General features: G+C 43.0%; 1 protein-coding gene across 6 annotated transcripts in view; it reads left to right on the top strand.

Annotated features, from left to right (window-relative positions):
* The window catches only part of ano10b (anoctamin 10b), a 130,412-nt gene extending 115,352 nt beyond the window's left edge, over positions 1-15,060 (top strand). For 5 of the 6 annotated variants that reach the window (XM_041191740.1, XM_041191739.1, XM_041191742.1 and 2 more), the window contains 4 exons: positions 4,499-4,690; positions 7,814-7,951; positions 11,913-12,029; positions 13,329-15,060. In XM_041191740.1, the coding sequence (XP_041047674.1) occupies positions 4,499-4,690; positions 7,814-7,951; positions 11,913-12,029; positions 13,329-13,457 (576 nt within the window). In that variant the 3' untranslated portion in view covers positions 13,458-15,060. The remainder of the gene's footprint in view (positions 1-4,498; positions 4,691-7,813; positions 7,952-11,912; positions 12,030-13,328) is intronic. The other variant, XM_041191744.1, reaches the window with a different exon arrangement.
* Positions 15,061-15,617: the final 557 nt, after the last annotated feature.

The following is a 15,617-nucleotide window of genomic DNA, read 5'->3' as shown; positions in this document are numbered from 1 at the left end:
AGAATGTAGGAAAAGGGAGGTCATGTTGCAAGTGCAGAAAACGCTGTAGAGGCCATAGCTACACTTCTGCGTTCAGTTGTGACCTGCGCTTCATGGGAGGGATGGCATTGGAGTGGGGAGAGTGCAGAGGTTCCTGACCAGGATGCATGCTGGCCTGGAGAGTTGGAATTATGAAGAAACATTGCATACACTTGTGACATTTGCTGTGGAGCACAGGAGATTGACAGATCACATTACTGATCTTCATACTGTTATGAGGGGCATAGACTGGGTGGACAGAAAGCAACATTTCTCCTTGGCAGAGGGATGACTAACATGGTGGCAGTTATTTAAGTTGAGTGCCATGAGGTTGACAGGTGAGGTGCTGAGGACCTTTTGGACAGAGTAATGTGGGATGTACTGGCTGAAAGGGTGGTGGAGGTACAAACCCTCCTAAGATGTAATAAGTACTTGGATGTGCAGCAGTGATGCCAAGGCATGTTAGGCCATGAGGATAGTGGTCAGAAATGGGGTAAGGTGACTTTGGAAGGTGCTGGAGATGTGCATCCTCAAGGGGCTGAGGGACCTTTGTGTATGACCCACACGTCTGACTGTATCAGTCTGTGAATGAGCAGTGTTGCTGCATTGATGATTGCAGCAATCATCAGTGCTTTGGATAGTGGGAAGACAGAGTGGATGGGACTGTAGGCCTCAAATACCTGGCTGCTGCACCCCAGACTCACCGACACCTGCCAACCTGGCCGCTTGACTTCTTCCTAGCTCCATGGCCTGTTCTTCAAAGTGGGTCACTGTGTGCAGCATGGCCTAGCCACCACCAGTGCGTAAACGCTCATGGGTGTTGTGTTCAGTTTTGGCCTGCAGAACAGAGAACACCATTTATTGGGGCTGATCGCTAATGTACTCTGCACACACACGCCGCACCCCAACCACAGTGGCCCACCTGAGGCCTCCAGTGGCTCCTGTCCACACTACTGGTGATCAGTCACCAGAAGATAGTACGGCTGCTCCCAACCCCCTCCCCCAACGGCCACCTTGGACACATTCGGCGTCCATCACTTTCAATATCACATGGGTCTTAGTGCCCATGGTAAGGAGGCGCAACTAGGTGCGGCGCCGAGGCCAGCAGATGGCTCTTGGCCACGACACCTTGAGGCTCCCCTTCCACCATCTCATCACCATCAATAAGACCTGTGTTGGAGTTCTGAGTATGTGTCTAGCTGCCTATCCTGCAGGTTGCCCCCAGACTACTCAAACGCGACAAACACCAACATATGCTGCAGGGAAAACCCATCTTCTCATCAACCACTAAGTCTGATGTAAGCATGGTCACTATCTGTTTGCCCACCCAGCGTGCACCAAATGCCCAATGCAGTAACGACACTAAGACATGGTGGGGGGGGGGGGGTTGGTTGGGGGGCTGCTCAGAGGCTAAGGCTACCTGCTGGGTTAAATGGCCAAGGCCAACATGGTACTCTCTCTTCCAGAGCGCAACAAATCATTGAAGCGCTTGTGGCACTGGGTCCCTGTGCGACGGACAGCATCTAGGGAGCTGACAACCTCCGCCACCTCCTGCTAGGCCGCTTTGTGACATGGGGGGCCCTCCTCCTCCCATCCTTGGGAAACAGGACCTCTTGCCGTGCTGCCACCTCCTCAAGAAGGGCAACAAGGCAGGCATCAGAGAAGTGAGGGGCACCCCCTGCTGGCCTACCCTGCAGCCTGCCCTCGTCCTCTGGCCTGCGCTCCTCCTCTGGCCTTCCATCTACCGGAGCCTGCTTTGCAGACCCCCTGCACCTGTGGCTGGCCATGGTGATCAGCCTAAAGGAGGCTGCCTGGCCTTTCTTTATAGAGACTGCTGGTTCCCCATTGGAACTGACGGTCTGTACACGCCTGCTGCAATTTTAAAAATCCCGCTTTCCATGGGAGTGTGAAATGCGCCTGCACAAAATGGCAGCATGGCCCGGTTCGCTGGTGGCAATCAGCTCTGCGCCCACCCGCGATTGGGTCAGCCCCTCCCGCCCGACGAACGGAAAATTCAGCCCATGATGTTTTATTGTACTCACTCACTTTTCCAGGACTGCTTCATCCAATTCAGGGTCTCAGGGAGTCTATATTTGGTAAATATTTAAAAGTAGTGAAGTTAAAGAAAGATGCTTTCTTTACATTTGAACTATGTTACTGGGTGGGCTGTGGACTGGTCATATAGGGACATCACTGGCTTTCTCTCTAGTGCTGTGTGATCCCTATTTCAAGACATTCAAACCAAAATAATTCAATACTTGATCTTTGAGATGCCTTGGTTCTTTCTGGATGCAATTTAACTTCATCTGCTACTTTTCTCCACATGAGGGCAATGTTGCTTCATTGACCCTGACAGCACTGAGCCCTGCCATGCTCGTGATTTGATTTTCACTTTTATTTCTATCCTCGTTTTCCTCTGTCCACACTTTGAATGAGGTACTAGCATAACTCTCACATGGCATTTCTGACCATGAATTGGAGGTTGTAGCATTACCAGAGATATTGGGGCCAAAAACAAAAATACCTGGAAAAACTCAGCAGGTCTGGCAGCATCTGTGGAAGGGAGCACAGTTAAGATTTCGAGTCCCCATGACTCTTCAACAGAACTAAGGAAAAATAGAAAAGGGGTGAAATATAAGCTGGTTTAAGGGGGGGGTGGTGGTGGTGGTGGTTGGGAGAAGAGAGCTGGATAGAGGGCCAGTGATAGGTGGAGATAACCAAAACATGTCATAGACAAAAGGACAAAGAGGTGCTGAAGGTGGTGATATTATCTAAGGAGTGTGCTAATTAAGGGTAGAAAGCAGGACAAGCAAAGTACAGATAGCCCTGGTGGGGGTGGAGTGGGGCGAAGGAATCGGAAAAGGCTAAAAGTTAGAGATAAAACAATGGATGGAAATACATTTAAAAGTAATGCAAATAGGTGGAAAAAGAAAAATCTATATAAATTATTGGAAAAAACAAAAAGGAGGGGGAAAAATCAGAAAGGGGGTGGGGATGGAGGAGAGGGTTCATGATCTAAAATTGTTGAACCCAATATTCAGTCCGGAAGGCTGTAAAGTGCCTAGTCGGAAGATGAGGTGCTGTTCCTCCAGTTTGTGTTGAGCTTCACTGGAACAATGCAGCAGGCCAAGGACGGACATGTGGGCATGAGAGCAGGGTGGAGTGTTGAAATGGCAAGCGACAGGGAGGTCTGGGTAATGCTTGCGGACAGATCGTAGGTGTTCTGCAAAGTGATCACCCAATCTGCGTTTTGTCTCTCCAATGTGGAGGAAACCACATTGGGAGCAACAAATTAATTAGCATATTCCTTTAGATAATATCACCACCTTCAACACCTCTTTGTCCTTTTGTCTGTGACATCATTTGGTTATCTCTACCTATCACTGGCCCTCTATCCAGCTCTCTTGTCCTAATCCCCACCCCGTGAAACCAGCCTATATTTCACCCCTTTTGTATTTTTCCTGTTGAAGAGTCATGGGGACTCGAAATGTTAACTCTGCTCCCTTCCACAGATGCTGCCAGACCTGCTGAGTTTTTCCAGGTATTTTTGTTTTTGTTTTCGATTTCCAGCATCTGCAGTTTTTTGCTTTTATATTGGGGGCCACATTGGGATCTGGGAGCAAGGAGGCCTTGTCCCCTAGCAGTCCTGGGAAAGCGTTCAGATTTATGAACTGGCTGGCGTGAAATAGTTCGAACTGCAGCATTACCCGCCAGTCAAACTCAGTCAACTCTACTCTGAATTTTATCAGTTCTCAGTCAGGTTGGGGAAATGAAGTACCTTGTGAAAAGGAGCCATTTCATCTCATTGGGACCGGAAAAACATTGCTTTTTTTCTGACGTGCTGCGTATCTCTTATATTTTTGAAATGGTTCCCTAGTGGTGATTCCTGTTTTTTTGGCCTCTCTGATTTGCCCCTTGATTTGATAGGCGCCGTTCTTTGTGCCACATGTCCAAACATCATATAGTCTGGAAGCCTGTGGCTGGGAAACATCTCAGTGGGAGCATGTTCCTTAGTAGAATGATTCCAAAAGCCTTAAAAGGGATAACTGGGCAGCCTGGACTGTACCGTGCAAATCATTGTGTTAATGGTTTTACTGTAGTGTAACTCAGCACCACCATAGGGCTTCTTTTAATTGACTCTGCAATATTGTAGAAAATAATTTGAGACGGGGCTAGGAGGAATAAACAATTCCTTCTTCAAAAGGGCCAGGTTGAACATGAAGAATTCCCCAAAACTGTTTGATTGACAAAGAGGGAACTCTAAATCAAATGGATGCTGGGCACATTTTCCTCCCCTTCCTTGAGACAGGCCAATTTCAAGGTCACAACCTGAATGAGATCTGGCACAGTTCACCACACTGATGTGGAGTGGGTGTCATGCCTTTGAATCTTCTAATCAGCGAACTGTTACTGTAATACTTGTACTAGAGGCCTGCTGAAAATCCTCCCGCAATCATTGTCATTTTTTTTGTCTGCCTAGGGAATGTTTGATGAGTACATGGAGCTGTTTGTTCAGTTCGGTTACATCAGCCTTTTCTCCTGCATTTACCCTTTGACAGCAATGCTGATTGTTGTGAACAACATCATGGAAATCCGAGTGGATGGCCTGAAGCTTTGTCATCTCTTTAGGAAACCATTCAACTCTCCAGCAGCAAATATAGGAGTGTGGCAGGTGAGAAAGTGTATTGATCAGACTGTCCCTAGAAGCACGATGGGTACAGTTTTAATTGAACAGTCATTGCTTTTCTCATAGAAGGTATCTTTATGTGGTGAGTAAAAAGACCTTTGCCACTTTGTGCAAAAAACATGAAGAAGAACCTACGAATGAGATATCTGATAAGCTGTTATTTTGGTGATGTTAGTTGAAGGATATTGGTCTAGGACACCAAGGAGAACAACCCTCTTTTTCTTTGAATAGCGCCTTGAGATATTTTATATCCATCTGAGATGGAAGATGGTTTAATGTCTCCCCTGAAATACAGCATTTCTGAGATTAGCATGTTCACTCAATTTCAGCCTAGGGATACCTGATGTCCTAGTGAATCTGTGTGTTTGCTTTGCCTGCTCGTCTCTGGTGTTATGATCACATGAGGAGGGATAAAAAAATGACTCCCCTAGTTTACCACTCCAGGCCTGACCGTAACAAAGTTTTTTCTGGGAATTTAGCGAGGATGAAAGTATTTACTCAATGTCTGTGCTTAACCATTTACAAGCTGGTTGCAAAGAAACTAGTCTGGTAGAATTCTTTGAGTTAAAACAAAAAAGGGTTCGCTTTTATTGAGTTGAAAACCTGCCCAGCTAAAGATATAAAAATGGTTAAAAATGTAAACCCACGTCGGACCTTCACAACACACACCCACACAAGCATGCAGAATTACAAGATATATAGTAGGAAGTTGTTTTCTTGGTCAAAGTAAAGTTCAATGCTAAAAGGTAAGAAAATAAGAGTTCACTGTTTATGAGTCCTTTGCTGGTATCTGTGGCTGCGGCAGATTTTTCTCCAAGGTGATCTTGAAATTCCAGGAGTTGAAGCTTATGTGAAACTGCAATTGCTGGAGACAATTTATTTTTACATTGTAATCTGTCTTTTCCAGCAGTTGATGATTTTTGCACCTGAGTTCCTTTCAATGGAAATTCATTATCTCTATGCTAGATTTTTAAACTGTAACAGAGATAGGGTCTTAACTTGGTAGAGAAGAGGAGAGGGGGAATATTACTGCCCCATAGGCATGGTCTTCCAGACTACTGTTTTAGCAGCTTGCATGCTATATTAAAAGAGATTTCAAAAATGGTTACTCCAGTCCCATGACTCTCCCCCCATAATGATTTCAGAAGGTAATTGCTTAGCTGATGTCTGAACCAACTGTGGCTATTGTGCTATGGCCTATAATGTCCCAGCCATTAGCTTCTGAATGATTCACTATCCATCTTGCTGAGATAGGAAAAACACCTTTCCATATAGCTATTGTCCTGGTAGACATTCTGTCTCCGCTTGAGAGGCAGCCTTATAGAAACGCAAATGTGCGATCAGTACAGTTTCAGTAAATCTTTCTGAAGTAGTTCTTGGTATGAAGTGACTTGTGGCAATCATCTTAAGCCAGTGTCTTTGCTTGCTTTTTAAAAGTCCATTTTAAACAGTTCAACATATGTTTAATCAGCCAGTGAAATTAAAGATTAATGTCACTCATACATGTGTCACATCATCACGACAATGACAAGAGGTTGAAATGTATTTGCTCTCATTGAATAGTGAGCCTCACAAAGCAATGGATGTCAACTGTAAGATGTTGCAAATAACTCCAGTTCCAGCCAGGAAGGAGCCAGACACATTAAAATTGACCACCATGGTCACCTTCACAGCCACTGGCAATGTCATCCTTGCCCTGATCTGCAGGTTGCAGTTGTGGCTACAGCAGGTGGTAAATTTCAGTGAGGACGTCCTTACTGACGAGCAGATGTCTCACACACTGCTCCTTGCTGAGGCTCTGATAGAACTGCTCACTGAACACCCTCAGTGGATATGCACCCCTGCTGAGAACCCTTCTCCCCTCCTCCTCATCCAGCCATTTGTCCTGCTCTGTGTGACCTTTGTTCATTCTACCAGTCACGTGGTATTCCAAGTGAAATGCCCAGTAGTGTTTCCAAGTCTGGAAGCAACTGCTTTGCACAGCAGCTTTGAAGTCAAGAAAAAGTCCTTCAGCATCTGCCAGACTTTTGCAACTTGAAGCATCTACAGAAAGCACTGAACACTTGTGGAATTGTAACATCAGCTAGGAGAAATTAACTTGTAAATAGTTGATCATCCTTCTTTCTGCTGAATGCACATTCAACTGTGCTGGACTAAGACGGTGTATCGGCTGGTGTGGTGCTCCAAAATGGCACCACTGGCATCAAATCATCATTGCACACTGATTGACATTATAATCTGCCTGCTCTGCAAACTTGCAGCGGACGTTCATTGTAAGCATGTGCTAACAACCTCACCAATATAGCATCTACTATGGTTTGCCTCACAAGTGTGCGTGCATGTTGCCAATGCTACTTTGAAGTTCTAAGGGCACTTGTGATGTCCAAAACGTGGATGTTACCAAGCCTAATTTTCTCATCTATGATCTATTGAGACTGCAGCTAAAACACCTGTGCAGTGGACCAGGCAGCGTAGTTGGTTTAATGTACTTACATATGGCTTGGTTACCCTTGGTTGTCAGGGAAACATTTCACAAAGCTTTACCACATTAAAGCTAATCTGTGGGGTTAGTTAGCTTCCTTTCAGAGGATCGATTAGATTCAATTAAGGTCTATAATCAGGTCAACTTTTGACCTTTTCTTCATTGTTTTTTTTTGTTCTTAGAAAATTGACATCAGAAGCAGTTGTTCACAAATCTGTGACTAAATTAGGACCACAGAGTGGAACACTTTCAATTGGCTCTAGTGGAGTTCCAATCTTTTTTCCAAACCAATCGTTTCTCTCCAACCAGAATCTATTCTCCAATATCCTGGAAGTAGCTGCATATGAGGAATTCAATTTGGATTGTACTCTCTGTCAATAGAGGAGTACAGTATATAAGTTCGGTTTAAGCAGTTCCGTTAATTATCAAAGTAATTGGTTACAAGAAGATAAAAGGCACTTATAGCAAGCTAACATCTCTGTGTTTGTTTCCAAAGAGTTCCTATTTTGCTTTTAAAAACCAGTGAGCAGGTACTTACTCCATCATTTGTGGCTGGCGTAACAAAAACTTGTGTCAAACTCTTTTAACAGCACACAGGTCTCTCACTATATCCTCTTCTTCCACAGACTGCGTTTGAGCTGATAGGATTCTTGTCAGTCATCACCAACTGTTTTCTAATTAGCATGTCCCCTCAAGTAGAAGAGTACTGCACAGAAAATAATATAACACCTAAGAATGTGTTGATTTGGACAGTAGGAGTGGAGGTAAGTGAATGTTCTTAGTGTTCACTCCTCTGTAGTTTGCAAGACTCAATGACAAATGACAGTGGACACATGCACAGCACAACATCAGCTATGGCAAGGAGAGGAATACAATGGTTTCGTGTGTAATAGAGTTATGTATTGAATGTATTTTCCAAAACTTCATTCTGGTTTATTTGTTGGTTTTATAATTGGCACTCAAAGGGCGCATACAGTTCCTATTGTTTATAATGGGTGCATTGGTGCCAACATGATTTGCCCACTATGCAGAGTGGCTGACATAACTAAAACATTTTTTAAAACACACTTTAAAGATGTGAGTGAATAAAAGGTAAAGAAATTATATAAAGAGTAACACCTACACTGTGTGAAAGGACCATCCTCCAAATTGTTATGAAAAATGGCCCTTCTGTCCATCTTCAGGTACCTCAGGGCTGAAATCCTGAATCTGGCAGGCAACATAAGGCAGGGACTAAGAGAAGTCACACAGCTCACCATCCACAATGACGAGGAGCTGAGCAAGGCAGCAACAAGGACCTGCCAGCAGTGGCAATGGCATGGGATGTGGAGGGAAGTGGGTGACTAAAGGTGGCGGACTGACTAAGTCACGAAAACAGGGTGCAAAGAGCTGCTTGAACTGCCTGAAATATTTGGTCCACTTAATACGTTATAAACAATGCTGCATTAATTGATGCCTACAGAAATGACAAATGGTCAGCACCATTTTCCGAATCTAGGAAGTTGTCCAGGATAAGCTCAGGTAGTGTAAGCGATAGAAACTGTACTCATCTATTCTTTATATATGCCTTTCATCAAGCCTGTGTCTGTCACAGTACAGACAACACTGGGGAGATTTTGTCTTCACCAGAGCAGATCCACAGCCCCTTTATAGAACCAATTCAATTCTTATTTCATTCAAACAAACATAATGAAAACCAGGTAGCTTCTATAACGGATAAGTGGTCGACTCGTTCTGATTGCCTTACAGGTGGTGAATTCGAAAGTCGAAGCCACAACTTTGTTACATGTGCAAAACCATCTTGGCAATAGAAAACAAGTCAGATTTTCAAATTCCTTGAAGAACGAGACTGTGGGAGTGGAACATTCACCTTTGATGCACTCACCATTAATAAAATGTGAAAAGAACACATGTTCACACACTTCTAGTGTCACACTTCAGGATTTTATTGGGGCATTGAACTGTAAACAACCATACTGTTAGATATTAGCGAAGTTGAAGCTAAGGATCCATTCCGCTAATCCTACAAGCTGAGTATGAGCTCCCAAAGACTACCTTCTTTTCCTCAGTGTAGTACCAGTTATTGGGGGTGTACCCTTCAATCTATATCAGCTGAGAGATCAAGTGATATCAAGCACCTACACATGCCTAAGGAACATAATAGTCTTCTCCTCTCCTTCCACTCTGACTAATCAGACTGCTAATGCTGACAGAGGAAGTAGACTGAACTGAAACAATAAGAAACCTGGACATAACATGAGAGGTTGTGAGGATGGCCTCTCCTTGCAGTGCAACTGGGTCTAAGATTGAGTTCAATGCTTGGAAACTATTTGTCTGTCATGATGTTATGTGATAACGCCTATACCCAACATCAGTTTTATGCTGCAAATCTATATTGTTTTACCATTTTTCTCTCCATTCATCCTCCTTTCTCAATTGCCCACATCAAGGTGAGGGATCAGTGCTGGCAAATGGAATGCTCTTCCATGTTGGACACTCATTGCTAAGATCAGGCATGCTCTGTGCAATCATAGCACAGCTTGGCACAGAGTGAAACTTCCTATACCCTGCGCCAACAAGGTGCCTTTATGGCAGCCTTTTTTTTTCTATTTGTTCATGGGATGTGGGCACTGCTGGCTTGGCCAATGTTTATTGCCTATCCCCACTGGCCCTTGTTCAAAGGGCATTTAAGAGTCAACCACATTGCTGTGGGTCTGGAGTCACATGTAGTCCAGACCAGATAAAGACAGCAGATTTCCTTCCCTAATGGACATTAGTGAACCAGATTGGTTTTTATGACAATCAGCAATGGTCTCACGGTCATCATTAGACTGTTAATTCCAGATTTTTATTGCCACGGTGGGATTTGAACCCAAGACCCCAGAGCATTACTCCTGGGTTTCTGGATTACTGATCTAGTGCCAATACCACTACACCATCACCTCCATCTGTCATGTCAGATGCACTTAAAGCCACTCAGAGTTAGGCTGCCAATTTACTGTGTCAGCACACTTTAAAAATAATTATTTGCTCAGGGAATGTGGACGTCACTAGCGAGGCCAGCATATATTGCCCGTCCCTACTTGCCCACAATGAGGTGGTTCTGAGCTGCCTTTTTGAACCGCTGGAGTCCCTGTGGTGTAGGTACACCCACAGTGCTGTTAGGGAGGCAGTTCCAGGATTTTGACTCAGTGAAAGTGAAGGAATGATAATATAATTCTAAGTCAGGACGGTGTGTGGCCAAGCATCTGTTGCCCTCCTCCTTCTAGATGGTAGAGCTCACACTTCTGGAAGGTGCTGACAAAGGAACCTTGGTGAGTTGCTGCAGTGCATCTTGTAGATGGTATACACTGATGCCATTGTGTGTTGGTGGTGAAGGGACTGAATGTTTAAGGTGGTGAATAGGGTGACAATCAAGTGGGCTGCTTTGTTTTGGATGGTGTCAAGCTTGTTGAGTATTGTTAGAACTGCACTCATCCAGGAAAGTGGGGAGTATTCCATCACACTCCTGACTTGTGCCTTGTAGATGGACAGGCTTTGGGGAGTCAGACAGTGAGTTACCCTCCACAGGATCCTCAGCCTCTGACCTGTTCTTGTAGCCACAGTATTTATATGGCTAGTCCAGTTCAGTTTCTGGTCAATGGTAACCCCCAGAATGTTGATAGTAATTCTAAATGATTCTAAATGCTAAATTCTAAGCAGTTTTGGCTATGTGCTTGTTCTTATAATGAACAGGGTGGAAACTGCCCAGGACCCCTACAGCTGGACAAAGAGAAAACTTTTCCCCATCATCTGGGATAGATTGAAGAGAAATGACAGTATTCCCATCTCTTTTCTCTATTATCCACTCCCCAGGATTCTTAGTTATTCTATTTTGTCCATGCTCTTTCCCCCCATCTCCACACACACATACTCAGCACTGAAAGAAAATTGCTGTAACTGTAATTATACAAGGCTATATCCTGAATATGAATCTGTCATTATGTAAACAATAAAAATCCATATAACTGAAAAGAGCACTAACTCTCCGGTATCAGAAGACAAACACACACCCCCAGGGTGGACCAGGAGGTTGGCAAATATACTCAGTTATCTTGTGATCACAAAAGGAGCGCAGTCTGACTATCAGACTCACATGATTTAGACAGCAATGTCCCTTCGCTGTACCTAATTTTGCCATTCAGCTCTTTAATGAGCATAAGGGTTGTCTGTTCCTCACTCAATAAACTGTTTCATTAATGGAGAAGTGAAAACAGAATTAGCTTGAAATACATGCATGACCATCGGCGTCCAAAAAGAGAGCAGATAGGCTAACATTTCTGATAGAGGCACTCCTCTTTTCAGATGCCAACTGACCTTTCATCCTGAATTTCTGAACATTTAGACTACTTCTTGTTCTTGCTCCAGTCAACCTAACTGTTGTAATATGCTTTTAAGGGATATCATCATGATATCACTAAAAGGGAAATGTGTCATGTAATCCAGTTTCACTTTTGCTTTGAGCAGAGCACCCACACAGAGCTCTGATGTCTTCAACCTTTATACCTATGTATAACTGTTCTCATGTTCCTACTCTCAATAAATGAACCTACAACGTGTTTACCAAAACTCTTATGAGCAATTGATGCCTCGTGTCTTATACAGTAAATAAGCCCAAGAAATATATCATTATAGTGAGTTCCTCAGTTTGCAGGCTGACGCTGTTCCATTATTTCTATGTTTCAGCATGCCTTGCTGGCTATAAAGGTCATTTTAGCTTTTGTTATTCCTGACATTCCCCAGTGGGTGAAGCTGAGGATTGACAGAGTCGAATATCAGTCCATTCAAGCCCTCAAGCATAAGGTAAAGTATTAATTAACTATAAAGCATAAGAGAACCAAAGCATCCCTTTCATGCATTGATAGAGGAACTTCAGTGGAGAAAAATGTCCTCAGGTGCTCCAGGGAGGATCTTGGGCCTACATTTAGAAGCGTATGTTGATAAGGTTAGATGAAGTAGGGTCAGTGAATGCTCATATGGAACATAAACACCGGCATGGATCATGGGTCAAATGACCTATTTCTGTATAAAAACAAAAAACTGTGAATGCTGGAAATCCAAAACAAAAACAGAATTACCTGGAAAAACTCAGCAGGTCTGTTGTACGTGGTAAGTAATTCTATGGAAATACATTAATCATGAGAAATCCAGGTGCAAATCAGAAGCACAGTAGTCAATAAATCTGCAGTCTCATCGCCCTGTGTTAGCAGAGTCAGATGGTCCTGCTACTGGTTACTAGAGTCTGATCACTGATGTTTCAGATCAGATGGTAATCTATGCTCGACAAGTATATATACATGTCTCCCTGAGACAAGTGCAACTCTTACTTGCTGTTGTGGAGTGATCCCAAGCTCAAACCTTCCGGCTCTCCATGAACAATTTACAAACAGGTTTCTCATAATTCAACAACAGCTTCCATTGATGTAAGAACATAAGAAATGGAACGTGGACTTCGCCTTCAAACCTGCTTTGCCATTCAACAAGATCATGGAAGATCTTCTACCTAAAATTCACCTTCCTGTGCTATCCCCATAATCCCCTAATTTCCTTACTTTCTAACCATTTCTCAATCTGTGCATAATGCCCTCTATTTAAAAAAAAACAGCCATGATCTTATTGAATGGTGGAGCAGGCTCGATGGGCTGAATGGCCTACTCCTATTTCTTATAATCTTATGAATATATTTGAAAATTGAGCATCCAGAGTTCCCTGTGGTAGAGAATTTCAAAGATTCATAGCTCTTTGAGTGAAGAAATTTCTCCTAATCTTAGTCTTAAATGGCGGACCCCTTATTTTTGTATAGCAATTTTAATACGCTAAAACATCCAAAGCCCTTCACAGGAATGTAGCCAGGCAAAAGTTGACACCAAGCCCAAAAATGGGGAAATGAGGACAGGCTTGGCTAAAGAAGGAGTTTTTGAGGAGCATCTTAAAGTAGGAGAGAGATTTGGAGGCAGATATATTTAGGGAGGGAATTTGAGAGCTTGGGGCCTGGACAACTGAAACCATGGACAACAATGGTAGAACAAAGGCTGAAAAATGAGGCTCGTTTCTAAATGACCATCAGAATTTAAGTAGCTTGTTATTTTCTCCTTATTTTAGTTGGCTGAAGCAGATAAAGGTCACAGCCGAGAAACTGAGGAAAAAGGAACATGGCCTGATGGAATCACACAGTCTGATTCAAATGAGAGCTCGCTGCATATGAACAACAGGCAGCTGAATTTACTATAACCACCCTGTTACCATGTGATGTAAACATGCAGCAAGACAAATTCAACACACATCAGGCCTATGAACTTAGAACAATTTTACCTCAGAAACTATCTCTGTCCCTTCACTATTTATTTTAATGGAGCTGACATTGCTCTGTATAAAATAGGGTAGCTCCTTTGTTATTTTATAGTTTCTCACCAAATGCACAAATATACATCTAAACCAGTCACTGATAAACTACACTCCTCACAGCCAGGAACCATGGATTCTACCTTTATTTCCTGCTTTGTATTTTGATTAAACAACTGTAAATCAACACAGCCAGGAGCAACACACAGCAAGATCCTCGACAGAAAGGATGGCAGCATAATCGGTTTCTCTTTTACAAATATGATCCTGTTTATTTAAAGGGTCTGTCCAAAATCTTTATTATTTCTGGATGTCTGACATAAATACCAATCTCATTTACTGAAACCCTTTTCCAGTTGCCTTTCTATTTTGAGTGTTCCTCTGATGAAACACGAAAGCAGTTTTCAAAAAAATAAATTCCTTGCATGTGTTCCTCATGCAAATATATTCCAAATATTGAATGGGCTAATCAATGGTAGTTTGCCTGGCCCTCTCATCCACAGTTGGCATTGTTTAATAGTTGGGAGTCCTTACCATGTGGCCTTGACTGATTGTTAAGTCTTTACTCAACGACCCACTGATTGATGTTTCCATTGTTGGAACTGACTGATAACTGCAGTCCACACAATTTGGCAATCTGATTGTATTCTCTACCATGTGGCAATCTGACTGAGCGCTTGGGTTCTTTATCCATTGGTCCTCTGACCACTGGTAGCATTTAGCACTCTGTGGTACGTTATCGTTGCTTCAGCAGTAAAACTGATAAACATCCTGTCAGTAATGATAAAAGCAGATGCACCATGACATCCTTGTCATTTAATCTCTCTTTCTCAAGTGCAATTCGGGATGAGCAATAGCTGCTGACCCAGCTAGCGAAGCCCACATTCCATGAATTAATAAAAAAAAGACCTCCAACATAACCCTGACCTTCAGCTGTGTTCCACCTGCTTCATGTCCTCTTTTCAACAGCATAAAATCCATCACATTTCTACCTCTCTTAGCTCTGAAGATGAGTCATATGGACTCGAAATGGTAACTCTGGCTTCTCTCTCCACAGATGCTGCCAGGCTTGCTGAGTTTTCCCAGCACTTCTATGTTTCTGTCAGTAATGATTGTTGTCATTGGCCACAATTCTACCTTTTGCCTTTAAAATCTTCACAAACAACAACCATGTCATGACTTTGAGGAAATGTGAAAGTATTCCTATTTAGTGCTTTGTGAGTTCTAACACATCCTCTGCATGCCACAGAAAGTGTGTAGAAACTTTACAAAATTGATTGGGCATGAGAGGAAGGGATTCAATGTTGAAAGACTGAAAGAAATAAGAAGATTGATGTCCCTTCTATAACTTTGAGTGGAGTATAATGTAGTCCATGTAATGCATTGGTTGTTTGTTTATTCTTTTTCCAATACTATTATTGTGTATGTTGGGAAAGGCAATAGATTTTCTCATGGACAGTATTTCATGAAAAATAAAGTACAAAGTAATAAAGTCCCTTGTTTTCTCAGTCAATTTGAAAGTGCCTCCATGATGGGATGTTGACTTTTTGACTGGTGTCATCCTACACTTACAGGTTTCTGATCAGCTCATGTGAGGAGAGCTTATTTTTAATCTTATTGGTCAGGGTATAGTGTGCAGAACATGCCCAACTTTCCCATGCTTCTCACTGGGAAAACCTGCCAGAGGGCATGGGCTTGTAAAGTGACCTCCATGGAATACAATTTGCCACCAAGGGGACCCAAGTTACATTGCGGGTTGCTTTTCCAAACTCTTCCTAGGGATAAAGGAACAGTCTGGGTTTAGTATGTAAACAATGAGCTCTGCTCCCTTATTGGGTTCCATCTAAATCTCAGAAAAGTAAAATATGAGTCAATGCTAACTGCCAACAATGTAAATAGTGATTATGCAGATGTTAAAAGTTCCAACAAGATCCAATCACCACTGCAGTCAAGAGCTGGATCATCCACTTGACTTACATTTTGGCACCAATTACTGGGGAGTTACTGAGGGAGAAAAAACATACCGTGTAAAACATGAATTCTTAAGTT

The sequence above is a fragment of the Carcharodon carcharias genome, chromosome 7 (genome assembly GCF_017639515.1).
Source record: "Carcharodon carcharias isolate sCarCar2 chromosome 7, sCarCar2.pri, whole genome shotgun sequence".
Classification (NCBI taxonomy): domain Eukaryota; kingdom Metazoa; phylum Chordata; class Chondrichthyes; order Lamniformes; family Lamnidae; genus Carcharodon; species Carcharodon carcharias.
The sequence above is the reverse complement of the archived record's forward strand: the minus strand, read 5'-3'. Positions and strand labels throughout refer to the sequence as shown.